The following is a 27,893-nucleotide window of genomic DNA, read 5'->3' on the forward strand; positions in this document are numbered from 1 at the left end:
CCTTAAGAAGGTAAATCAATACCTCGGAGGGATATCTTGAAAGTATCTTATAAAATCCGCTGCTTTTCCAGCCCTTATTGTGGGAAAACAGAAATATATATATATATTTTAGACTTCCGCGTCTCAGCCTAAAAATCTGGTCAGTGTAGTTTTTCTGGCGCAGTTGACTATTAGAACGACTCAGACATGGACTGCGTTACCCATGATGCACCGCGATGTTTTTATATCCGATGACGGCCGAGGATGGAGGCAGGTAGGGACTTTATGGTTAAAAATACGAACTTGATCAGCGATTTATCGATTCGTTCGGCTAACATCGTTCAGGTGATGTTTAACGTTAGAAAAGCGTCGATAAAAGTCTGCTGAGATCCGCTAGGGATTCATAAATTTCGTAACTGAGTTTCTAGTTTTCTCATTGTTCTACAGTGGCCTGTGCATCTCTCATTTGGAAATAAAGACAAACCGTTCATCTGCTTCACGAGTTGTTGTTGTTGTTGTTGTTGTTCAGATGACCAGAGTTATTACTCTGTATGTTGGCACTGACACTAATAAAAAATAAAAATAAAAAAAAGACCATGTTTGTGGACTTATACCATGTTATGTACCATGGAATTAAAGTACCTTTGAGTACCCAGTAAATACATGGTATATAAATGTCATTTTATTATATGCAAGAGCCATGGTATTAGCATCTGAGGCCATCCCAGTGTTTTTGTGAGAGATGTTTACGTCAGAAGTACCTCTGCTAATCTTCTTAATTATGAAGTGCTGCTATGTGCTGTTTTATCAGGGTTTCACTGTGACTGTGTGTGTCACAACACTAACGTGTCCCCAATTATCCCAGTTCTAGCCAAGTATGAGAATCAAATCAACGCATTCTCCGACTTCCTAGAAGACCTGCCGGAGGTAGACGAGCCAGTGTGGATCTTGGGAGCGTGTTATGATCTTAAAACAAGTAAGATAGGCCACACATTCACAATGTAGTGGCATTTTGCGTTCAGAGTTAATTAACTACATCAACACATTCGCGCTTATTAAATTGCATTTTGCATAATCTGTATCGGCATCAGCCATCATCAATGCAGTCTTCAGTGTCCTTCAGAAATCATTCTAATGTGCTGATTTGCTGCTCAAGACGCATTTCTGATTATTATCGACGGTCTTCTTCCAGAGAAATCAGAGCTGCTCTCGGATGTGCGCTCACGGCTGTGGTTCACATATAGGAAAAAGTTTTCTCCCATTGGTAAGTGGCAGGGAAACTAGTCTTAACTAAATGGAGTGGAGCTGAGTTCAGTCTTGATTGGAGGATGCTGTGTGTCTGTGGTTTTGCAGGAGGGACGGGGCCCTTCATCAGACGCGGGATGGGGCTGCATGCTCCGCTGTGGACAGATGATCCTCGCGCAGGCTTTGGTCTGCAGGCACCTCGGTCGAGGTAAGCCAGTGTGGAAGCGAATGTGTGCAATAGCTGCTATCATACTGCTCATACTACACTACACTGAATCCACAAATGTACCAGTGTGATTGTTGATATAGAAATTAAATCCAAACCAAGGAGTAGGGCCAGATCCAACATATCGTTGAATAAATGTAAAAAAACGTCAATTTTCCAAGCTGTTTTAGTCCTGTACGTCATTGAAATCACCTACCAAAACATCATCAGTATACCTATACCAGGAAGGAATGGATTGACGTCTTTATTAACGACAAAACATTTTTCAAAAGCATTCTTTAAAGAAAGGTTTCCTCAAAAGTTTTACAGACTGAGAAGACTCAGAGAATAATCAGATAGCATGCGACAGACAGGCATTCAGTTTCTGGTCCCCATTGCCTTGCATAGCGTTTTTTTTTTTAGTTTTTTTTTTTTTTTTTTGGTACTATGGAATTAAGTTGGGATATGCATTTGAATAGCACAGCCAAATTATGTTGCGTGCCATGAAGGTTGACTTTTATGTTGCCAGGGTCTACGAATGCAGTTCTTGCTCTGTTTAAGATGCTGTACGGATTTTTTGATGGTACTAAAGCATAAAAATACTATTATATATTTGCAGATATTTAGGAAACATGTTACGTTCACATACTTAATTGCTCTTGTTCTTGTTGCGTGTCCGAAAATCTGGCAACATCAGTATTACATACTGAACTCTTGAAGTGCTCTACTCTACTGTGTGTTCTAGATTGGAGATGGGATCCAGAGAAACGGCAGCCTAAAGAGTATCATCGCATCTTGCACTGCTTTTTAGACAAGAAGGATAGCTGCTACTCTATCCATCAGATGGGTAAGGCATATAATGTGTATGTGTGTGGACCAGCCCTCTCAATGTTTAGTGCATATGTTTTTCTTTCTTTTTTTTTTTTTTTTTTAAATAAATACATTAGTTCACAGCAAGTGCACATCATTGCATTGATTATCTGAAAGTCTGTGTGTGTGTGTGTGTACTGTACACTGCAGTCACGAGTGTAGTGTGTCTTGTTTGTGTAGCTCAGATGGGCGTCGGAGAGGGCAAGTCTGTTGGCGAATGGTATGGACCGAACACAGTGGCACAAGTTCTCAAGCAAGTGTCATTTTTCTTTAAGATTGATATCTTTAAAAATAATATTTTGTTGTTGGACGGATTTGTCCCTTGCAGTTGTTTTAAAAATTCCACCCTCATAAATCTGATGGTCTGTCTTAAAAATAAATTAAATTAAATTAAATTAAATAATAAAATAAAAAGTATTTATTTTTAAAATCTTAAATTATAAAAACAAGAGTATACAACATGTGTCCCTGGAGCACTAAAGCAGTCTTAAGTCTCTGGGGTATATTTGTAGCAATAGCCAACAATACACTGTATGGGTCAAAATTATTGATTTTTCTTTCATGCCAAAAATCATTAGGATATTAAGTAAAGATCATGTTCCATGAAGATACTTTGTAAAATTCCTACCGTAAATATATCGAAATTTTATTTTTGATTAGTAATATGCATTGCTAAGAAATTCATTTGGGTAACTTTAAAGGTGGTTTTAAGATATTTTGTAAAATTCTTACCGTAAATGATTCCAGATTTTCAAATAGTTGTATCTCAGACAAATATTGTCCTCAATATACAAACCATACATCAATGGAAAACTTATTTATTCCGATTTCAGGTGATGTATAAATCTCAATTTTGAAAAATTGACACTTAAGACTGGTTTTGTGCTCCAGGGTCACATATGCTTAAATGAAATGTTCTGTAGTATCTTTCAGCTTTATTTTTTAAAGGAATAGTTCACCCAAAAAATGAAATTTGCTGAAAGTTCACCAAACCTCAGTTTGTTTTTTCATGGGACCAGATTTGGAGAAATGTAGCTCTGCAGTGAATTATATTCCATATAATGAAAGCATGTAGTGGCAAGGGCTTGTCGAGCCCAGAAAGCACCATTTAAATCTCCTAGTCTGAACACGACATTTTGGTTGAGCTAACAGCAAATGTCCGTTTTCTTGCAGGAAACTTGCTCTGTTTGATGACTGGAATACTTTGGCTGTGTATGTGTCAATGGACAACACCGTTGTTATTGAAGACATCAGTACGTGTCTTTTTCTGATTAGTCATTTCAAATCACATTTATTTAGATAGCGCTTTATACAGTACTGATTGTTTCAAAGCAGCTGCACAGTAATAAACAGGAAAATAACAGTGTTAATATTCATCGGTTATGAAACCACTTCAGTTGAGCTATAAATAGGGTTTCTGCAGCTTTTTATGATGCTAAATGTAGTACATTTTGAGGAATAAATTGAGTGGAACACAATACGTCAATATAGGTCTCAAAATGTAAATGTTTTGTATTAGTTTTAAAAACACCACTGCTTCCAACAGATCTCACTTTTTAATTAATTTTACGAAGGAAAAAAGGCCTATGGCTTAAATAGATCTACTCCAAATATGGAAATAACTTTTACTGTACCTTCTGGTTACACTGTAAAAAGACGAATTTCTTCCTTGTTTCTGTTTTGTTTTCAGTGCACATGTCTAAAGATTCTTAATTCAAGATACATTTACTTGAAAAAGGTATAAGAACACATTTCTGTCAATGGGCTCAGAAACATCTGCTTAATTCAAAGGGAAAACAAGTTTTCATTGAGCATGGACAGATATTTGTTCTTGTTTTTAGCATTAACTCACTTAATTTTGCCTACATTTTTTTAAAGAAAATCAGACTTCATATGTTCTATTTGCATCTCAAGTAAATTTATCTTGATTTTAAGGACGTTAGATATTTGTATTGGAAAAAGAAACAAAATACAAAGGAAGATATTTATTTCTTTTTTTTAAGTGCATGCAACATTTAGTGGCATGACTTTATGAATGTAAGACTTTCTTAGACCTTTTTAGGCCTTAATTTGTGGAAGGATGAATTAATACTTTATAATACCGGCAGAAACCGTATAAAGCAGCTCTACAACAGTGTCATTAATCATCTCAAGTCACTTCAGTGTTGATTCACTTTAGTCTAATAACAGTGTCAGTGTTAATCAGTTATGAAAAGAGTTCAGATAGTGTCACATTCAGTTCACCTTTCGTTCTTGTCCGATAGTGTCAGAGCAGTTAAGTCACTGATATTACTGAACATTAAGTGTCCTTTAAGCTTAAACCAAGCAAGCCAAATGCAAAAAGACCTTTGGAGAATGTTCCCCAAGTTCTCCTCTGGCCTGACTTCATTAGAGCCGAAGAAATGAATAATCTTCTTATGTCTCACTTCCGACCTTCCTGACGTTCTCACCTCTTTCCTCTGGACCAGAGAAACAGTGTAACAGCCGGGCCGGGGAAAGCAGGTCCAGGGCTGGTCCCTGTGGCCGAGGAGAAGAGCCAGCGTCGGGCCAGAGCTGTTCAGAGGCTGAGGGAAGGACTCTTCAGTCCCAAAGGCCCCTGGACTGGAGGCCCCTGCTGCTGGTCATCCCTCTTCGCATGGGCATTAACAGCATCAACCCCGTCTACATTCAGGCCTTCAAAGTACCACACTTTTATTTGACTGAAGAGTCTATTATCTTTCTTTCTTGGGCATTTTTTTATTTCTCATACACACACGTTTCATCTTCTTTTACTAGGAGTGTTTTAAGATGCCTCAGTCATGTGGTGTTTTGGGAGGAAAGCCCAACCTGGCCTATTACTTCATTGGATTTATTGGTGAGTTTTCTCAGTCTAGTTTATTGGCGCGGTAATAAAAAAAACATATGCATAATCTAACATGTTCCCCATCGAAAATGAATTGATCGAAGGAATCAGAGTTTATCTTTTTGCTTTTTCAGATGATGAGTTGATCTATCTGGACCCTCACACTACGCAGCAGGCCGTAGACACAGAATCAGGCAGTGCTGTGGACGACCAGAGCTATCACTGTCAGAGGACCCCACACCGCATGAAAATCACTAGCCTGGATCCGTCTGTTGCACTGGTGAGCGCTCAAACCACGTCAGTGCCAAAAGAGAAGTTCATTCGGCACTGGCGCGCTATTTTAAATCACTTGACAGTACTAGATTACACATTGCCTTGCCAAAAAAAGTCAACATCTGGATTTAAATAAGCAAGTACTTTTGCTTAAGGTTTGAGGATTGAATCATTATTGCAGTTATTAATATGTTCATGACATGTTGTATGTTTGGAAACTCTCAGTAGCAACTTGGCGGAGGAGGCATTCAGTGCTGTGCTTTTTAAAAAACCATTCCTGAGCGCTGTGTCTCGCATTTAGACACAAAGATGCATTCTGTGTGAACGGCCCCTAACTGATGCTTTGTCAGAAGACATACCCAGGACATATTCCAGGACGACAAATGATTAAAAAAACATGTTACAAAATGTTCATCCATTGAAAATAAAGCCCAGCTTTCTGTTTTTTATATCTCGTGAAGGCATATCACTTGAGACCATTTCACAAAAAATGCAAAAACGTTTTCAGTTACAGATGTGAGAATGCATTCAGGGTTTCATTTCATGGATCAGTAAAGGTGAATGTTTGTCCCTAGGGCTTTTTCTGCAAGAGTGAGGAGGACTTTGACAGCTGGTGTGATCTGGGGTTTCAGCAGGTTAGACTCACATGCATGCAGAACCGATCAAGAACATGATTTACCAGCTTGCTTTCCTTACACTTTTAACGTGCTCTCATTATTTCGCTCTGACTTTAAGGAGCTCCTCAAGAAAAGAAATTTGCGGATGTTCGAGCTGGTGGAGAAACACCCATCTCATTGGCCTCCGTTCGTTCCTCCCACCAAACCAGAGGTGCAGACCACAGGAGCAGGTACTGAGGATAAGAGCCGTGGCATTGTGCGATAGAATTTTGGACAACACTTTCTATGAAGCCTGTTTTCATAATGCATTATCAGGATATTCTTAATGCATGCATAATACCTTATTTAAAAAAACCCTGAAGTGTCACATCATTTTACCTCAAGGAATAGTTCACCCAAAAATGAAGAATTGCTGAAAAAGTGCTCACCCTCAAGATGTAGATGAGTTTGTTTCTTCATCAGATTTGGAGATATGTAGCATTGCATCACTTGCTCTGCAGTGAATGGGTGCCGTCAGAATGAGAGTCCAAACAGCTGATAAAAACATCACAATAATCCACAAGTAATCCAGTCCAGTCCATCAGTTAGTCTTTTGAAGACAAAACCTGAAACAAATCCATCAAGCCATTTTTAACTTCAAACCATTGGTAAAATATAAGTCCGCAATCCATAATAACTTTAACAACCATTTGAAGTTAAAAATGTCTTGATGCATTTGTTTCTTACACAGTTTTGCACTGTACAAGCTGTTAATTTTTGGACTGGAGTGGTGTGGATTATTCTTTAGGCAGTAAAATACACTTGTGAAATGTAGTAAGATTTATAATGTATTACAACTGTCCTTACGATTATTCATGAGATGATACAACATATTATACAGGTTTTTCTAAGACATCATGTGTGCATTATAATACATAAAGAATGCATAATACATAACAAATACAGGCTTCATAGAAAACTGATAACTGTATGTTTCATAAATTAAATATCATTGCTCATTCTTCTAGAGTTCATTGAGTCCCCAGACAAGCTTTTTGAGTCTGAAGAGGAGTTTGAGATCTTAAATGTGTGATTGGTCCATGGATGATGAGATGTCAGTTGCCTTCCTCTGCTCCACACTGCACAAGTGCCTCCGATCAACACCAAGCACACGCTTCCCACACGCAAAAAACAGCAGCAGCAGCAGCACAGCAGAGCAGAAATCCCTATCAGTGAGCTCCTTCTGTGGTGAACAGGAACATAACAAGCCAAGGATCCCGTAGCAACTTTGTGTGACGCTTGGCCTCATTCAGAGGTCGTGTAAGAGACTATGTTTTTAACTATGGAAACAAACCGAGAACTCGTTGAGTTTGCATGAAGTTCATCGTACTGTATCATGGAGTGGGGAAGGCTTTCATGAGGATTATATCTTTACAACCTCAACACACTCTACCTCCTGACGGGAGGAGATGGATAGTATGCAGACATCTTTAATTCAGTGTTATTCAAGGAAAAAAAAAAGTGCCTCTCTTTTTGACATATTTATGTTTCTGACTGGTAAAGGGGATGTTTCCTTTCCTTATTACAGTGGGTTAGTTATTTCACCCACCCCTGCACATCTGTAAATATGGCTTCAAATGATGATATTTAAATAAGTTTAGCGCGTTTATGATTGGTCCTATCACTTTTTTAAAAAGAAATAAACTGTATTGCTACCTAATTACAAGTTCCTATCATTAATTGGGAAATATCGTCCCTTTCATGTCCACACTGTCTTTGTATGTTTATAAAAGATGACAAATCTGAACATGACTCTCATTTGGTTTATGTGTGTGAAATTATGTTATATGTAACTTCTTCAAAGAGAAAAAAAAAAAAAATGAAATTCAGATATATACACTGCGAACTGCCGTTCATAACTTTAGTGTCAGTAAGATTTTAGATTTTTCAATGTTTTTTTCATTCATATTGCCTTAAATTTGGAGAAAAAATTATTAGAATTTATGTTACAGAACTCAGATCAATTCTGTTTCTATTCATTGAAAAATCCTGAAAAAAAAGTATCAGCGTTTCCACAAAAATATGAAGTTTTTAACTGATAATAATCAGAAATGTTTCTTGAGCAGCAACTCAGATCAATTCATGATTTCTGAAGATTTGATCACAAAAATAAATTATATTTTTAACAGATATTTCAATATATATAAAAAAAGTTGTTTTAATTTGTAATAATATTTTACAAAAATGCTACTGTATTTGTGATTAAATAAATATTTGGTGAGCATAAGAAACACATATATATATATATATATATATATATATTTTTTTTGTTTTTTTTTTAATTGTATTAATAATAATTTAGGAAATGTAAATCAATTTACTAATAGATTATATATAATATTTATCTATAAAATTTCGCCCCTCATTTTTATGGACATAGTTTTTGAACAGGCAGGATGTATATATCCCATCAATGGATAATTGTTGCTTAACTGTAAATAAACTCTTTTTGGCCAGCAGAGTGCAGCAGCTATCAAACAGGGTACAGGACAAGTAAGTGGAAAAACTGGGGTCTTGACATGTCCACAGCAATGTTGCATCATACTAGACATGAGAAATCACAAGCACATGACTCAGACTCAAGGATACCTTGGCACTTTTTTATTGCAATAGCTCTATTACAAGCAAAACCCAATCTAATAAATATACACGAAAAAACAAAATATAAAAATGTAGAAGTGACCAAATTAAAAACCAAACCAAAAAATCTCAAACTCCCTCATCCTTGAAACCAAGCGAGGTGCCGTGTAGCGTGTTGGCGAGAGAAGGGATATCAAAAATTACAATATTTACAAAAGGAAGACGGCGCTGATAATGGTCTGCTTCAGTCATTATTATCAACATGTTTCAACCCGATCACAAGCTTTCAGCGTAAGTGAGTACTGACCAAATGAACAGCGAGTTGTTGACAGACTTTGCCCATCTCTTTTTTTAGTCCAGCTCTTCCTTTCAGTCATTTTAAAAGGCAAACAACTCGACACAGTTCCAAACAATATCAGTATCCCCAAAATATAACCTCAGTAGAGCCCCTAGTATAAAAAGAAACACAAGTCTGATTATTTTCCCAGGCTGTCACGGTAGTTATTGTGTAGAAAAATCCCCAAGAAACGGTATACTACTGTTTTTTTTTTTTTTTTATTTTTTTTTATTGAAGAGAAGTATTATGATGAAATAGTATGATGACAGATGGTAGTAGAAAGAGAGAGCGGCCGCAAGCGGGCCGCTACCAAAACCAATGGGAAAAAGTCACCGACGTATGGTTTCGTCCCAACATAATCTGGACTACTACTGTAAAGCGTACACATCTTACTACACAGCTTTCAACCACAACCACAACCTCAACCCAAAATCTCTTCATATAAAGCTTCCAGGTACAGGCAAAAAAAAAAGAGACTCTAGTAACTCTTAGTTAAAAAAGGCTCGAGAGATGAGGGGAACACAGGTTGTCTGAAGTTGTATATACACTGAACTCCGCCTCTCAGCAAGTAGTACTATATTCGTACGAACGCGCTCACCGGCAAACGGTGAACGTCACTACACTGGATTCAATAAATAAACACAGACGATCAATAAATAATCAATAAATTAACAAAAACAACAAACAAGGATGTACCACGTGGGGAATGCAAAGTAGCACGACGTAATCCTTCAGTACTGTGCCAGTTTGTAAGACTAGTAGTGAAATGCACACACATAACCACAAGAAGAAGTAAACATCGTCGTTTGGTGACCAGTGGCTACATCGAGGCTCAAAATCACTCCCAGTCTATGTAAACAAGGCTATTTTAAACGAGGACAGAAAAAATGATAGTGTTTTGCATCTCGAGTCGGCAATACTTGATATCACACTAATACTGGCAAGGCTGAAAGGATTTTGTGAGTGTTTTCCCAACGGCGTGAACAGGAGGTAGAATCCAGTTGACTCAGAAACACTGTCTCGGCTAAAAGGTGCTCTCGTACTTGTTTTGAAGCGTGTCATCTTCGATGTTGCCTCATTTCTCAAGACGCTCTCGCAGGGGGACGTTTTCATGCACCGAAAACACCAAGTGAGATGATTTCATGACTGTACACTAGTGGTCTGTGTGACAAGCTTGAAACCTTTTACAGTGTTAACCCCTGAAAAAATACTCATTTTATACAAATAAGAATGGGCGGAACTAAGAACGGTGAGTGTCTGCAGAACACAAGATCCAGGGGGCATGGTTGGATCCACATCAAGGGGTGGAGATTGATAGGTTTAGGGATCAGGGGGTGGAGACAGGTAGGTTTAGGGGTGGAGATGGGTGGGTTTAGTGGTGGAGATGGGTGGGTTTAGGGATTAGCGGGTGGAGATTGGTGGGTTTAGGGGTGGAGATGGGTGGGATTAGGGGTTAGGTTTAGGGATCGGGGGTGGTTTAAGGGTGGAGACGGGTAGGTTTAGGGGATCAAGGGGTGGAGACGGGTAGGTTTAAGGGTGGAGACGGGTGGGTTTAGGTATCAGGGGGCGGAGACGGGTAGGTTTAAGGGTGGAGACGGGTGGGTTTAGGGATCAAGGGGTGGAGACAGGTAGGTTTAAGGGTGGAGACGGGTGGGTTTAGGGATCAGGGGGTGGAGACGGGTGGGTTTAAGGGTGGAGACGGGTGGGGTTTAGGTATCAGGGGGGGTGGAGAGGGGTAGGTTTAAGGGTGGAGACGGGTAGGTTTAGGGATCAAGGGGTGGAGACAGGTAGGTTTAAGGGTGGAGACGGGTGGGTTTAGGGATCAAGGGGTGGAAACAGGTAGCTTTAAGGGTGGAGATGGGTGGGTTTAGGGATCAGTGGGTGGAGACGGGTAGGTTTAAGGGTGGAGACGGGTGGGTTTAGGGATCAGTGGGTGGAGACGGGTGGGTTTAAGGGTGGAGACGGGTGGGTTTAGGTATCAGGGGGTGGAGACGGGTGGGTTTAAGGGTGGAGACGGGTGGGTTTAGGGATCAAGGGGTGGAGACAGGTAGGTTTAAGGGTGGAGACGGGTGGGTTTAGGGATCAAGGGGTGGAAACAGGTAGGTTTAAGGGTGGAGATGGGTGGGTTTAGGGATCAAGGGGTGGAGACAGGTAGGTTTAGGGGTGGAGATGGTGGGTTTAAGGAACAGGGGGTTGAGACGTGTAGGTTTAGGGGTGGAGATGGGTGGGTTTAGTGATCAGGTGTGGTTTTGGGTCAGGGGGTTGAGTCAGGGGGCGGAGACGGGTAGGTTTAAGGGTGGAGACGGGTGGGTTTAGGGATCAAGGGGTGGAGACAGGTAGGTTTAAGGGTGGAGATGGGTGGGTTTAGGGATCAGTGGGTGGAGACAGGTAGGTTTAGGGGTGGAGATGGGTGGGTTTAGGGATCAGGGGGCGGAGACAGGTAGGTTTAGGGGTGGAGATGGGTGGGTTTAGGGATCAGTGGGTGGAGACAGTTAGGTTTAGGGGTGGAGATGGGTGGGTTTAAGATCTGGACCCAACCACGCCCCCTGGATCTTGTGTTCTGCCGTGAGGATCATCTTCAGTGTCAGGGCAATGAGTACGGCTCGTTTTACAAAATGATATACAAGCTCCTCCTATTTACATCCGATTTTGCTTGAAGAAACATAAACCTGTAACCTAAGAGCTTTGATGCGTTTCATGTCGTGCACACAAAAATAGAAGTGCTAGATATCTGAAGCTCACAGTTCTAATTTAGCGAACCCGCTCTAGTTAACAAGACCGAAGACAAGAAAAAAACAAACCAAACATCATCATTCGGACAAAAACGCAGTAGCCCCTCACTGCTGAACATAAGATCCACGGGGGGTGGAGATGGGTGTGTTTACGTATTTGTAAGGTGGGAGGAGTTCCAAGATCCAACCACGCCCACTGGACCTTGTGTTCTGCAGTGAAGACCATCTTAAAAACAGACAAATGAAACCGGTTGTTGAGGCAGTTATGTGGAAAATACAGAGCATAAGAGGTTGTGCAGTTTCTCAGTCTTTGTTGTTGGAGGTCTGAGGAGGAGGAGGAGGAGGCGGCTTGCTCTTCGGCGTTCCAGAGTTCAGTGGATTCTCCGTGTCCTGATTCCCCTCCGGGCACCAGCATTTGAGTCACTCAATCTGCAAGGGCGAAGAGATAGAGCTCACGTTATGAAATGCTTAATGTGTTCGATGTTAACATTCCTGTATCTCAGACAGTAGAGGTCATGGGTTTGATTTCCAGCCCATGCATGCTCAAATGTACAATAAAAGTCACTTTGGACATCAATCAGCTTCATTATCTTTATGAATCAGAGCTCATTTATATATTGAAACCACACAAATCAGTAGTTCGTTGCAGTTTATTATAGTAGTATTAAATGGTTCCAAAATAACAGACTGATAAAACACTGATCCCTGATATATTTGAACTCATTAGAGGTTTTGTTACAGCAGATACTGATTTTAGAAAAAATATAACCATCAATAAGAATTGTGCAGACATCTGTTTTTTTTTTTCTGTTTTTTTTCGTTTTGCTTTTAAAGTATGTTCTTTATGAAAACTGAAATAATATGCTTTTTTGCTTCACAGATTTGTTCACAAATTAGTGTTCCTAAATTCTAAAATTCAAAAATCTGGGCTATTATAAACAAATATAAACTGCTCATCTCTAATGATATATCATCTTTTAACCATGAGCTTAAGAAAAAAAACCAGAATCTTTTCTTATATTCACTGCAAAAAATGATTTTCTTAGTATTTTTGTCTTGTTTTCTACAACAGAAGTCTAAAATCAAGATAAATTTAATTGAGAAACAAAATTAATTTTTAGAAAAAAAAAATATTTAAATATTGATACATTTATTTGAGAAGCAAAATGACTTAAGATATTAAGTCTTGTTTTCTGAAAGATTTATCAAAGTTTTGTTTGTTTTTGCTTGAAACAAGAAAAAATATCTCCCAATGGGGCAACGAAAATAATCAAAGTTTACCCTTTGAATTAAGATTATTTTTCTTACCCTACTGGCAGATGCTTTCTTTTTATGCAAAAACAAACAAAACTTTGATAAATCTTTCAGAAAACAAGACTTAATATCTTAAGTCATTTTGCTTCTCAAATAAATGTCCATGGTCATTATCAATAGAACATGCAATGTAAGTGTGAGTGCAAATCTCTTCATAGCTTTTATAAATACTGTAAGAAAAATAATTTAAGCTTAAATGTATGACTTAAAGTTCTTAATGAAATCTATGTAGGTGAGCAAGAAAAAACTTTTGTAGGACATCGAAAGCAAGAATGAACCTGTGATAGACCAGAAAAAAGCATTTTAAGTCATCTTGGTGAAAGGTTTCACTTGACTGTTAAAACTGTGAAAGCAAGGTTTCTTAGGCAGCATGCAAGTGGATTCCTTTAATATCATATTTGCACATCACAACTCTGTGTTTGTACAGCTGCTCTGTGCACATGAAGTGCTCGTTTCCCAGTGCTTTTCAAAGTGCAAAACCAAATTTCAAGTCATGTTCAATCAGTTCAAAAAAATCAGTATGAGAAAAAAAGAACATCTTTGAAAGCAATAGCAACATTTTTCATAGTTTCTCTTCTCACTATAACAACAGCATGCCGGTATCAAGTTGACAGGACAATTCTGCTCCGTTGTCTCTCCTCAGGACCGTGGGAAAGACTCATTTGATTTAAAAAAAAAAAAAAAAAAAAATAGGCTGTTTAGGTAACTTTACATCACATCACATAATCTGTTCAATAATGGTCTCAGCTGTTTGCATTTGTACACAACAAACAGAGAAATGAATGTTGACGCAGCATGCAGCTTTTAGAGGGCTACTAGCTGTCACTGATTTTGTTGCATAAGGGGAGACAGAGATGGAACCAACCTTTTGAGGCAGTGGCACGTCCTCCCGAAACGGAGAAGTCTATACCAGCGTAAGCATCGCTCTCTTGGAGGTTACTGTGAGCTGGGTGTGGAGGGGGAGTGTCGCGTGTGACCCTGGGCACTTCTCTCAGGTCCAGAGCGATGTAGTTGAGGTAGCTGGATGAGGTGTTCTGAGGCGTCCCTCCGCTAGCGGTGCTCGTCGCTAGGGCTGCCGAGTCGGGAGAGGCGTCCGAGTGTGACCACATACTATCGAAGGAGCTAGAGTTTTGCCATCTGCTAGCTTCGGGGAGATTCTGATTGGCTGAGGGCCTGATTCCGCAACCACCAATAAAAGAAGCAGGCGAGGGGATGAACGTTTCCGAACTGTGTCGTCTCCTTCCCTGCGGGTCCGCCCTGATGACCTTAAGATCCGTATGACCGAATGGCAGATGCTCGGAGATACAAAGGCGCTGCATTGTTCTCAACGGACCATCTCCGCATTCGTCGTGCGTCTTTTCAGGATCTAAATTAGTCGATGCCTGCCCAAAGGAGCACCCTAAGGGACGGGCATAGTTGGGCGGGTTCCATGGTGCTACGAGCGAGTGTCGAGGAGGGTGGTCCTTCAGGAGGCTGTCCATGTTTAGGCCCAAACAGTCATGGTCTGGTGAGGAGCAACAGTGCCGATAGCATGGCTGAGAAGGCGGCGGAGTGGAGGGTGAATTTACGGAGGATGGAGAAGCTGCGACGTGAGATGGACGGGACCCGAAGTCCATATGAATGTACTCTCCGGGACTAGGTGGGCTTGAGGGCTCAGCTGGGGACATGGGAATGTATTCCATCTTTTCGCACTTTTCTCGTGTCGGGGCTTTGTAGGAGCGCGGGAGTGAGAAGTATGAGGTCTTTGGACCTTCAGGCGAGGCCTGCGAAAAGCCTTCGGCCACGGTAAGTTGGGACATGTCCATGTAGTCGTCATACTCCACCTGCTCTCTACCAGAGGGGCTGTCGCCTGGGAGCATCATCATGTAGCCAAATCGGTCCGCCTGCTGCGAGGAACAGGGGTGAATGTCCAGGGTGGCGGGGTGGTTTGCTCGGGGTTGCATAGGGATGTAATCTGCATTCGGAGAGGGAGCAATGCTGTAGAACATGGGCGTGTAGCCATCGTCTTTTGGCAGTTTCTTTTGACACTCAGAGCTGAGCAAGGCAGGTTTGTTTGGGTGATGTAATTCAGAGTAAGATTTATAGGCTGACTTCAGCAGGCACGAGCAAACCTGGTGTCGTTTCGACTCCACCGGGCTCGACTCGTCTAAAGAGGATGAGGTTTGCGTAGCTTTCTGCTGTGTGATACTCAAACCGCCGCCAAGCTTCGGCTTGGATGAATGTGCTAGCTTGAGGAAAGTCCTCTCCATGTAACTGCTCTCCTCCTCGAAAGTCCTTGCCCCATCTCTGTGCCAATCCATGGTCATGTATTCAGTCAGACGATAGTCCTCTCGAACGGGCGGAGTGCTGCCGTGGGATTCGGGCGTGGTGCAACTTGCGTGAAAGTACCTGAAGTCACACGGGCTGGGGCAGAACTCATCGGACGAGTTGAAGCCTCCGTCACTTGGGGAGCCACAAATGGAGGAGCTAGAGGGGCGAGTGTGTGTGTCAGAGGCCGAGCCGTGCCCGCTGCTGCTGGACACACTGATGGGGCTTGTAGCAGACAGGAAGTGAGACACAGGAAGTGAAGCGGACCGGGTGTGCTGGCTCGAACCTGGTGAGCCATGGGCGCAGCAGCTGCCGCTTTCTTCCCTGCCCACGCTGAGAACGGGGGTATTTAGGTGCACCAGGCTGCCCGTGCCAGAGCTGAGAGGGCGGTCCTGAGTGCCTTCGCCCTCACTGGAGGTCCGGTAGCGCTGTCCCCGCCCTCTATTTTTCCCTGTAGGTGGCGTGCCCGTAACTGAATCTGTCCTGGAGAGGCGCTGCAGACCAGTTTGGCTTGGGGGAAGGTTGCCGAGATGTCGGCGAGTAGTGATAAATGGTATGGGATTCGAGCCGGAGGACTGGCTTTTGCTCCGCGGCCTAAAGTCAGGAAAGGCCTTTAAAGCCTTCATGGTGTCGAGAATGGTCTCGTGCATGTTCTGCGCCACCACCGAGTCCTCGACTTGCACCCAGATTTCACCCGGACCGATGGAAGAAGAGCGGCCCACCTCGATGAAGAAGAAGCTCTCGGAGTGGCCGCAGCGGCGAATGCTCATTAGCGGCAGGTTGACGGCCGGCGTCTCCGAGTTCAGCTTCACCAGGTGAATAGTCTTGGCGGAAAGGCACAGACGGTACACGCCCATTAGATTCCTTGTCTGACCCAAGCCTTTAGGTTTGACGTTGACCTGCCACACCTCCTTGAAAATGGTACCTGGCGAAATCGTCCCGTAACCGTCATCGAGTTCGTCATTGTCCAGCTGCCCCTTTTTTCCCTCCGTCATAAGTTCGGTGAGGGCCAAGTACCACTCCTCTTGCTCCTGTTCGCTCTCTGCCACCACTGCGAAATACTCATCTTTAGTATAAAGGGCAATGAGGTATTTGTTCTTAGCATCAGCCCTCTTGTTCACCGTAAAACACTGGGACAGATAGATCACCCTCTTGGCAGGGCACGCGACACCGGAGGCAGCAGCTTTGAGGGCGTTTCGAAATTTCTTCTCGCTGTCGTAATACTCTAACCGACTGGACCCGAGGTTGCTGGGGCCCCTCAAGACGAAGAACCTCTTGTGGCCGTGCTTCTGTTTTCTGAGATAGCCACATTTCCATATGTCCCTATCCACACCGCCGGAGCAGACGGCGGCGGCGGCCAGGACAGCAGCAGTGGTGTCGGTGCTCAGCACGCGGCAGAAGGCAGAGTCGTGCACTTTATACTGGAGCGGTGGCAAGTTCTTCCTCAATACAGCATCCTGAGGGTTCTCATCCGGGAACAGATGATGCACTTTAAAGTGGTAAGGCGGATGGTACCTCCTCTGAGGCTGAGAATGAGAGGAGGCCGTTAAGTGCATGGGCAAACGGGAGCCGCTGTTATTGATTGAGGTGGAGGAGGAGGAGGATGGAGGCTCCCCGGCAGCACAAGAGATCGCGGCCGTTTTCGTGACAGCGCGCCGCGGCTGTGCCTCCAGTGTCAACATGACGCCGTGATTCGGTAAACGCGGCCGATCTTCCATGGGACAATGCGATGAAAGGTCACTTTACCTCCGCTTTACGCTGATGCACGGCCCATTTTGTCGGCTGCGGGTTCGTCGCTCAGATACAATTACACGTTCGAGTGATCCGTGCTGCTTTCCGATGCTTCCCCTTGGTGATTATTCAGCACGACGAGACGTTGCATCTTCGCAGAGCCTCCATCATCGCTCGCTGCCATGATAAATCTTTATTTGCCCGCTTCACTCATGGTGGCTACACATCACTACAGCCCAGCGAAAACATCACGTGACGAGCACGTCAGCGCACTGCGCGGGGTGAACGGGGTCAGCAGACGCCTCTCATTGGTCCGCTCGCGAAAAAAAGCTGTGATGGACAGTCCTCTAAACCAATCAGAGCCGTCAATCCAGCAACGGCGTCTGTCGATTGGAGGGGAGATCTGCCGTCTGCTGCCTCTGTGTGCAGACTCTGGTGTTGTAGTAAATATCTTTGTAACGAGAATAAAGATGAGGAGCAGAAGTGCTTCATTTTACATAAAAAATATAGTGTTACATCCTTTTAATATTGAAATGGCTTTTAATGACAGTGCCTCGCGATGTTCCATCAGTCCAAAGTTTGGTGACTCCTACTCCTTTATAATTTATCTTATTATAACAGTTAAAATAATTGTATAATAATAGCAAAGTGTATGATAATAGCATAGAAGTGATCATGCCATATGAGATGTGTAGCTGGGTGTATGTGAGGTGTGCATCTGTGTGAGTTCGAGTAAATGTATTTATTTATAATACTTATCTTTATTGGGGCTAACTGGTTTTTGGACATTTCATTGTATTTGCTGTAATATTTTTTTTAACATATATATGTATTTTTTTTCTTTAATTTTTATTTTCTCATTATCTTGACTGTTAAAAGCTCTTCTAGGGACAGGTGTTGCGAATTAGCCATGGCTATAAACACTGTGATACATGCATCAGATTGTTCTTTATGTAATAATCTATGTTTAATTTTGTATCTGTCCCCATTCAAATAAACAACAAATAAAAATAAATAAATAAGTACAGAAACCGTGTAGTGGCCATGATAAAAAAAAAAAAAAAAAAAAAAAAAAAATATATATATATATATATATATATATATATATATATATATATATATATATATATATATATTATAAATAAATAAAACATGTTTTCACACTTTTAGAGCATAACAGCCTGTGTTGTTCAGGTAAATATTAAACCTTCTCTAATTCTACTCACATTTATTAAATAAACTGACATTTGCTGACTTTTTAGAAATTAGTGCAATCAGGATTTTCAAGTCAGAGATGAAAGAAAAAGGAGAGAGACTAGTTATAGTAACTAGTTATAGTTATAGTTCATTTAAAGTGTTTAGAGAAAACATAAAACAGACAGGAAAAAGCCTATTTGTTGTTGCATGTGTTATAGTCACATTTTAATATGTTGTGGAGTTCATGTTCATCAATATTCTGTTCAATTTAATACACTTTAATGTCAACACAACATGTTCTATCAGTTGTTTTTACAAATGAACTTAGTAAACCTATGAATTGTACTCATATCCTCAGGTATAGGCTCTGTTTTTGGGTATGTTCATTATGTTGTTTAATATGTCTGTTTGATAATGTGTTAATAAACATAAACATAAATAAATAAATAAATGTGTTTTATAATTTCAGATTAAGATACAGTATATTTTTTTCATAAATCGGATGACCCACTTTACCTGCTAAAATACATTTGTCTTCTCAAATCATGAGTAATGGTATACACCGTCCAAATAACATATCAGAAATGCATTAAATCAAAATATTACAGCTGGACCTTAAAGATAACACAGGTAATAAAGAAAAGAAAATCTGGGTATCTAAATTACAAGTTTAACAAAGTGGCCAACTATATTTATAATCTCAGTATTATTTTAATTTGCACTGTTTTTATGCTTAAGGAAAAGGTTTATTATCTCTCACAAATTGACAATATGATTTCAAATGATTTTCAATATCTCTCCATGCACTACAGATGTTTCCATAATAATCCTACATGTTGTATCTAAATGCACTGCCTCTGTTGTCAGGAATGTTAGATCCAGCTGTGCTGCTACTCTCTCTTCATCAGATTGTTGGTTTTAATAACAAATCAAGATAGTCAACACCTTGTTAAATCTTCTATCAGCCCAAGAAGCAGCGGAAGATGCAGGAGACTAATTAATGGTAAAAATGAGCAGGGTTTATTGAATAATCTTATTTGCATTCTTATCAACATTGCATAAATTTATCATGTTATTATAACAAAGCAAAAACACTGGAGAAGTGCTGCTTCAACAAACTTGTTATGGAGACATTATCTTATCCTAACACAGCACACAACAGATAAGATTAAACAGTAATAGAAAAAAAACATGAATTACATGAGTATATATCATTAGGGAAATAAATAAAACATATATAAAGTCCTTGAGTTAGGATATAATATTTAATTATTTGTTTGTATATATGTCTTTTTTTTTATTTATGTTCGGTATAAGTAGTTTTTTTTTTGTTGTTTTTACATTTTCACTTTTGTTTCACACTGTATAGGCAAATGTGCTGAAAATTAATTTCATAATAATACAACTAAATGCAATATCTACATCAAGCATATACTAAAAGGAAGGGCATTGTCTAATGATTTCATCAGAGCCAAATACATCCAGTGACCCTCTTACTAAAATCTCTTATCATCTCCTGGAAAAAAAAAAAAAAAAAAAATCTGTAATATTACATTCTTAAGTAATGGATTGTTTACAAGAAACATGGGGCCATTGTCTATGTTACTAAGAGTGTAATAAATAAAAAATGGGGGGAAAAAAAAACGTTTTCTATTCCTGGCCTCTTTCTCAGCACATTTTGAACATTTTATTGTAGCTTTATATCTTGCAATTGCAAATGTATTTCCCATTTTTACTGTGTCATGTCTCATTATTTGAACTTTTAAAAAGACCTTGCCTTGGAGAATTATAATTTATAATTATAATTATATAAATTAGAATTTTTTATAGCGATGCTGTAGAAGAATATAGTGATTTTTTGGTTCTCCAAGGAATCCTTTGTTGAATGGTCTTAGTATTGAGAACATTTTAATAATCTAAAGAACCATTTTGCACTAAAGAACTTTTTTCCGATGGAAATGTTCCATGGATGTTAAAGGTTCTTCAATCAATGCCAATAAAGAAGCTTTGTTTTTAAGAGTGTAGCATTGTGTCCAGCATGTTGTACTGTCCTTTTGCCAAGAAGCATTTCTTTAGATATAAAAAAGACATTCTGAGCGTTAGGAAGACACTCTCAGGATCATCCGTGATCTTTAGTGATCATCTGAGATGTTTCAGTTCTCATAGTGACTCTGGAAATGCCCATCAGCATTCTCTTAATGCCCACAGGCCATAAGTGATGATGGATCATGACATTTTCCTCATTGCATTCCATTAGGGGCAGCTGGGCCACATGTCGCACGGTTCAGAGCTTCCTCATCTGCTTTCTTCAGAAGCCTCTTGACGTTTTCAGGCACCACTGAACTGCAAGACAGCAAAAACGTTCGAGGCTCTCGTCCCTAAAAGCATCAATTTTAGTTGGGGCTGCAACATGCAAAGTTTATTTCTTGGAGTTGTGTCAATTAGTCATTAGTATTTCACAGCAGAAGAATGTGGGCATCCACAAGTAGTACTTGTCGTACAAGCATTATTTCACTAAAACCTTTGCATCTGGGTCAGTTACAAATATGGAAGTCCAAACTCTTTTAAACAGATAGTTTAAAAAATGTATGTAATGAAAAATATCCAATGGTGTAACACATTTTTGACCACTATTTTCAAAAGGCAGGTTCAAAATGGGGTTTGTTTTCCAAAGAGCTGCATTTTTAATAGTTTTTATTTTATTTGACTGTTGAGCTGCGTATCAAACATAATATATAACATATTAAGACATATAATGATAACACTTTTTTTTAATTAATTTCATGATTACTTAATATTCCTAAATGACAGTAATTATTCACAAAAATATAGTTTCTCCCTAATTCTTTTAAAAATCTTTTAAATGTGTCTTTCTAAAAAAAAAAAAAAAAAAAAAAAAAAAAAGCCTATATATGTTTGTTTTAAAGTCCACCAGTTTTGTGGAATTGCACACACAGACCGGCCATTAGTCAGATGGCTATTATTACACTGAAAAATAAAGAGGGCATGAACAGCATAAACAAATGTAATATTTATTTAGATTTTTTTTATAATTTTTTTAATTTACAGTGATTTATTTCTGTCCACAAAACATTTTAATTAAAAGAAAGTTCCTTCACAAATCCTGATGTAATGTGATTTTTAATGCACTTCATGTTGTTGATAGCAAAGAATAGAATAAATTTTCTTTTTATTTTAATTTTTATACCAATATGGTACAAAACTGCTCTGTTCAAATCACTGTGATAAATGAGTTAAGTCAAAAGTAACCTAAAAAGGAATAAAAAATTTGTCAGATTACATTTCCCAAAATGTGTAATGTAACAGATTATGTACTAGACTTGGGTTTAATTGGTTATGAAGCTATAACGTATTATAAGAAGTATTGTAACTGCTGGACAAAATTTGACAATGCATTAACATTACAAATGTATTTTCAGTACAAGTACACTGCTGCTACCTTCATACAAAAATCTGTTTTATATTGCACTGACTGCGGATATTTTTATTTTTATACAAACTTCTATAGTGCATTGACAATTAAAACACTTGATGAGAGAGAAGAGAAACGGTATTGCGATTCCTCTGTTTGTCTGCACATATGGTGGCACTGACAAAAAAAAACCTTGAATCATGTGACACTGAAAACTGGAGTAATGATGCTGAAAATTAAGCTTTTTCTGAATATATTACATTTTACAATATATTACCATAGAAAACATAATATTTCACAGTTTCACTGTATTTTGCTCAAATAAATGCAGCCATGGTGAGCAGAAGAAAAAACTTCTTTCAAAAACAAAAAAAAATCTTAATTACTTCAAATGTTTGAATGGGTAGAGTATATTTATAATTTAGATTTAGGTTTTATTGGAAATTTAATAATTAGGTCTTACTTATATGACCCTAAATATATTAAATATATTAAAAGAATCCAGGTTTAAGCCTAATATGAAATATTTAAAAGAAAATGTTAATACTGTCATTTGACTAGAAATTAAAAGCAGGGAAGGTGATTTGATTCAAGTACATTTTTGTTAAGCTGGTCGAAAGTATCTTCACATCCTGATAGCTATCACTGAATGTATTTATATGTATTTATGTCATCTGTGGAAGGTGTAGGTGTCACGATCTCCAGCTGGAGTGCCTATGAACTCCACTAGAGGTCACTCCCCATCTGACTCTTGCCACTCTATCCCAGACTACATTTCCCATAATCCTTTTCCAGACTCATCATCTCTGATTGCATTCACCCGTGTCTTGTTTCCTCATCAGTCTCACCCTATTTAAAGCCTATTTTTATTCACACTCATTGCTCAGTATTGTTAGCTGTCAGTTGTTCCTGTGTTTTCTTGTGGTGCTGTTGAGGTTTTGGACCCTGGACTGTTTATCTGGTTTCCTGCTTGTTTGCTGCCTGCCCTGATCTTTGCCTGTTTTGTTTCTTTCTGGATTATACCTGTTTGCTGTTGACTGACCCTGCCTATTTTGACTACTCTATTCAATAAAGCCTGCACTTGGATCTTCACCCCAACGTCACGCTGCGTTCATTACAATAGGACCATAAAATGTTCGTCCAAACATATTCTTCGGTCCGAGGGCTACAATAGGCTGTCCAACCTGCCTGTCAGTGTATGTATTTGTATACGTCATCAGTGCGTTCCATTACTTCCATTGCAGACCGAGTGATAATGAAAAGCGTTATTGTATTAGGCACTTTGTACAGTAATTTTTTGGGACGTGAGGTGATCTGACAGTATTGCATTCAACCCTCCACCAACGCCGTCTCTCCAAAAAAAAGCCCACCCTCGTGTTCGCTGCCTGTGTTTTGGAGGAGGTGTGGCTTTGGAGAGTGATTTGCAGGGAGGGTGAGATCTTATGCTTTCAAAGCTAGCGTGCAAGTGCAAGCCTCTCTGAAATCACCTACCCTACTCTTAATAATGTATACACAGAAATAACATTTAGCTGTATGGTTATTAGTGCTATTACAAAAATGATTACCACAGCATACATAAAAATAAATCAACTACTGGCAATTAAAAAACATGACCGAATAAAGAGTAATAAAATGAAAGTCAACCTATTCAATGATTTCATCAAAATTGGGTCATTTATCATCTTAATGATTCTGGCTTCTGTATAAGTTCAGTACAAAAAAGAATGTTGTTTGCTGGTCTTGCAGCTGCAAAAAATACAATAATACAGAACTGGTTTAAACCACACATGTGTGGGAAAACGTACTTGCTCCATAGTCTTCTTAAAATAGAAGCCTGTGAATGTACAACAGTTTTTCTCAGTCGCTTTGGTACATTTCTCGAATCATTCTTGACATTTGCAAAACAGTAAGTGCATTTCTCAAAACACCTCGTACAAATAGCAAAACAACATGGATTACCTGCAAAAGCCAGTCTCTTGCTCCTTAGTTCATCTCTCAAAAATAAATATCTGTGTCGATGAACATGTCAGTGCCATCAGAATGACAAGTCCTTGTGTCATTGTGTACGGATAAGAATTGCTTAGTCATGTTGTCATATATAACTGTACTCTGGAGGAATGATCTCATGTAAACTATGGCAACATTTTGGATGACAGTTACTGTATTGAAGAGTATGCCATATGCTTATGTATGCCATATATCCATTTCAAAATTACAAATTTACACATTACTGTGTGTGGGATATTGATTGAAAGAGACTGGACAGAATTCCTAGTTATACTTTTACTAGTGGTCTGACCAAAACAAACAAAAATCCTTTACAACGTCATTGTGAAAAAGAAATATGGCCACAAAGATGAAAATAAAAAAATAAGTCCACTGTTAGAATTTGTAACTCTTGTGTTGTTGGTTCCTCTGTCTATACAGTACAGGTCCTTCTCAAAAAATTAGCATATTGTGAAGAAAGTTCATTATTTTCCATGATGTAATGATAAAAATTAAACTTTCATATATTTTAGATTCACTGCACACCAACTGAAATATTTCAGGTCTTTTATTGTTTTAATACTGATGATTTTGGCATACAGCTCATGAAAACCCAAAATTCCTATCTCAAAAAATTAGCATATTTCATCCGACCAATAAAAGAAAAGTGTTTTTAATACAAAAAAGTCAACCTTCAAATAATTATGTTCAGTTATGCACTCAATACTTGGTCAGGAATCCTTTTGCAGAAATGACTGCTTCAATGCGGCGTGGCATGGAGGCAATCAGCCTGTGGCACTGCTGAGGTGTTATGGAGGCCCAGGATGCTTCGATAGCGGCCTTAAGCTCATCCAGAGTGTTGGGTCTTGCGTCTCTCAACTTTATCTTCACAATATCCCACAGATTCTCTATGGGGTTCAGGTCAGGAGAGTTGGCAGGCCAATTGAGCACAGTAATACCATGGTCAGTAAACCATTTACCAGTGGTTTTGGCACTGTGAGCAGGTGCCAGGTCATGCTGAAAAACGAAATCTTCATCTCCATAAAGCTTTTCAGCAGATGGAAGCATGGAAGTGCTCCAAAATCTCCTGATAGCTAGCTGCATTGACCCTGCCCTTGATAAAACACAGTGGACCAACACCAGCAGCTGACATGGCACCCCAGACCATCACTGACTGTGGGTACTTGACACTGGACTTCAGGCATTTTGGCATTTCCTTCTCCCCAGTCTCAGTTTTCATGAGCTGTATGCCAAAATCATCAGTATTAAAACAATAAAAGACCTGAAATATTTCAGTTGGTGTGCAATGAATCTAAAATATTATGAAAGTTTAATTTTTATCATTACATTATGGAAAATAATGAACTTTTATCACAATATGCTAATTTTTTGAGAAGGACCTGTATATGCTTTCCAACTGAAGATTGATGAGATGAACCTTTGAGCTATTTCAGAGAAATGGTTTATCATTGGTTGATCTACATTCTCTTCATTAGTCAAGATTCACTTGCACAATTCATGGCAAATTTATAAAAAGTCTAATAATAATGTGTAAAAAAAATGTGTTTGGCAGTTTATGACAACTAGATAAAAGAGTACCCCCCCCCCCCCTCTCTCTCTCCCCCCCCCCCCCCCCTCCCTCTCTCTCATATGTAAATTGATTATATGTCTGTTGTTGTTGTTGTTGTTTTTGCGTTCTATCCTGAATGGATGTTTATTGGATGAATTATAGCTTATATGCTATGCAATGACCAATGCATAATTTGAGAAATTCATATGTACCATATGAAATAAACAAAACGGGTCATGAGAAATGTTACAAGGATGGCTGATGTGGAAACTCGAAACAATAACAGAGGATTCACACCCAAAAAAACAAAGGAGTACGGAAGACAGAAACACAGACAGATAGATAGATAGATGTTCACATTCACCTCTTGTACAAAGTGCTCCAACTGATGTAAACCATCAGAGTCTGCTTTACGTTGAGTTCCCCGGTGAAAAGATCGGCCTGCCTATAAGTATTGGACCATGTTAGTCTGTAAATCCATAGTATAAGTAGAATACATCTCCCAGGGTGACTGTCTGTTTCCAGAACAATAAAATCTATTAAGCTATCTCCAGAATCATTAGTGCGTATCCTCTGACCGAATCCTTGGAATATCATATTTTCAGTGTTGAGAGCCAGGCTGCAGACTCTCGAACATTCAGCAGAGCGCTTGCCATAAATATGATGGACGTGTAGATGGTGCCGAAAAATGAGGAGACGCCTGTCTGAGAAGGTGGTGTTAGTTTGACTATTTTAATATTGGTATTTTCATAACAGTTCGGAAGAAAGAGACACAAATATAATGTGCAATATTTTTATGTAAAAAACTGTTGTTCAGGTATTCTGGGTGTTTTTCTTGTTTTGCTGCATACTGTAATTACAGTGTGTGAATTAGTTTAGAAAATATTGGTGTATAATGTCAATTTTTGGCAGTTTTCCAGGTTGAAAAGTTTATCATTTTTGCTAAATTACTGAACAAAGCTGTGCAATTGCCAGTGTTGTGCTCAGTTTTGACCCCCTGCCAAATTATTACCCACTCATTCAAATCGCTACCTGATTGCCTAATCCTAGCCCCACCCCCACCCCCACACCGACTCCTAAACCTACCAATACTAGGGGGTAATAATCTGGCAGGTGGTCACAATTGGGCACAACACCGGTATGCGCATGAACAAGGTCAAAAAAAGTCTGCATTGGACTAATTATGAAGTTTAGGTGGAAATGAAGTAATTACACCGCATACTAATAGCGATGACGCTTCTTTTTTTAGGCCAATCTGGAAGTTAGCATCACCCTGGTTCCCTCGACAAAAAACCCAACAGGATTTTTAAATTGGCTTTTTATTGTAGAAAATAACCAACAAACAAAAGTTTATAATCTTACATCATGATATTCTTCACCAAAAGACAAAACAAACAAACAAACAAAACATTTTTTTTATGAATTTTTATGTTTACTGCCCTCTAAGGAATTGGCCAATTAAACAAAACAAAACAAAACAAAATACAAAACACTGACTTAAGCACAAAGGAACCCACTCCTACAACTATTGCTATTAGCAGATCTTTACTAAATATACCCTAAAAGAGGGGAGGCTCTAGAACACGTTTACTTTGCAGTTCAGGACTTTTTTAGGACAGTTCAGAAATATTTTTTCTTTTTACAATTCAATTCCACTATTAAAATATTATCTACAATAACAGTGATCTATAATGCCTACACATGCCCAGCGAAAGTGATGGGAAATAGTGAGCAGGGGAGAGGGCATGGTGCCGGTGAAGGGAGGGTAGTGCCACATGTTCTCTAGCTCAAGGTTTATGAAAGCACAGGACAATGGTGCCTTCACAGTATCCGGGGTTCAGTGGACTCAAAAACACAGAAGCTTGGGTGTAGTAACCCATAAAGCCCTTTAAGGCCATGGAGCTTTGGCAGTCTTCATACAGAATGACATTGTTGGAAATGTCGGCAGTGAGGGGTCTCGGTTGACCCTCTCCGCTGATAACTGAGCTGCAAGTCTGGGCTTGGGTTTTGCAAAAGGGGGGTCATAAGACAAAGGCCCTAGCACCCTGACCCTGAAGACAGCAGCCCTAGACATGCATGACAGACTGAGGGTGAGCAGAAGAAACCAGAGGCAAACTAGGTGTTTAGGCTCCTTAGCACAAGGCTGTCATCATGCCATTGGCAAATTGCACACATGGTGGATGAAAGTAGCATTTGCTGTTCCACCATTTTAAGAATCGAAGTGACTTTACCCTTGTTCAGTTGTCCTGTGGAATAGAGCCAAGTGCGCGCTCACTGGATATATTCTAAAGATTACATTATTTCTAGTCCCGTACGAGTATACTGGACAAAATCTTCAATTCAGCTTCATTTCAGTTTAAACCTCAGAATCACCTGTGTTACAAGATGATGGTTTAACAACTTTAAAAAAGAAAATGTTTGCATTAGGTGTTGTAAAGGTGCTTGAATGAAAATGCATTCAAAAGCATTATGGAATGTTTCTCAGGGGACAACAAAGGCCAGTGAATGAAAAGACATAGTAACACTTTACAGTAAGGTCCCATTAACTAACATTAACTAATACATTTGTTACAGTATTTTAAAATCTTTATGTTATTTTATGTTTGTTCATGTTAGTTAATCAAAATGCAACTGTT

The 27,893-nt window shown here is 39.4% G+C and overlaps 2 protein-coding genes and 1 long non-coding RNA gene across 5 annotated transcripts; 2 read left to right on the forward strand and 1 right to left on the reverse strand.

The window, feature by feature from the left end:
- Positions 1–13: 13 nt before the first annotated feature.
- Positions 14–7,730, forward strand: LOC109045205 (cysteine protease ATG4A-like). Of its 3 annotated transcripts, none has more exons than XM_042711264.1 (13): positions 14–253; positions 845–955; positions 1,172–1,243; positions 1,333–1,432; positions 2,175–2,276; positions 2,462–2,552; positions 3,473–3,552; positions 4,768–4,979; positions 5,075–5,153; positions 5,276–5,421; positions 5,990–6,049; positions 6,150–6,261; positions 7,039–7,730. In XM_042711264.1, the coding sequence occupies exons 2-13, from the start codon at positions 941–943 to the stop codon at positions 7,101–7,103; spliced, it is 1,134 nt and encodes a 377-aa protein (XP_042567198.1). In that variant the 5' UTR covers positions 14–253; positions 845–940; the 3' UTR covers positions 7,104–7,730. The 3 variants fall into 3 exon arrangements, with proteins under 3 accessions (XP_042567198.1, XP_042567199.1, XP_042567200.1); XM_042711265.1 differs by having other exon boundaries at positions 2,480–2,552; XM_042711266.1 differs by having other exon boundaries at positions 244–253; positions 1,307–1,432; positions 2,480–2,552.
- A 2,473-nt stretch (positions 7,731–10,203) lies between these two features.
- LOC122134705 lies at positions 10,204–10,848 on the forward strand. The gene is made up of 2 exons (XR_006153056.1): positions 10,204–10,335; positions 10,749–10,848. It is a non-coding gene; the product is annotated as an uncharacterized LOC122134705 (long non-coding RNA).
- Positions 10,849–12,041: 1,193 nt separating this feature from the next.
- LOC109045204 (insulin receptor substrate 2-B-like) lies at positions 12,042–17,352 on the reverse strand. Its single transcript, XM_042711267.1, has 2 exons — positions 13,899–17,352; positions 12,042–12,148 (listed from the first exon to the last, which is right to left on the reverse strand). The coding sequence occupies exons 1-2, from the start codon at positions 17,056–17,058 to the stop codon at positions 12,144–12,146; spliced, it is 3,165 nt and encodes a 1,054-aa protein (XP_042567201.1). The 5' UTR covers positions 17,059–17,352; the 3' UTR covers positions 12,042–12,143.
- Between the last annotated feature and the right edge of the window lie 10,541 nt (positions 17,353–27,893).

This window comes from Cyprinus carpio, chromosome A21, assembly GCF_018340385.1.
Source record: "Cyprinus carpio isolate SPL01 chromosome A21, ASM1834038v1, whole genome shotgun sequence".
Lineage (NCBI taxonomy): Eukaryota > Metazoa > Chordata > Actinopteri > Cypriniformes > Cyprinidae > Cyprinus > Cyprinus carpio.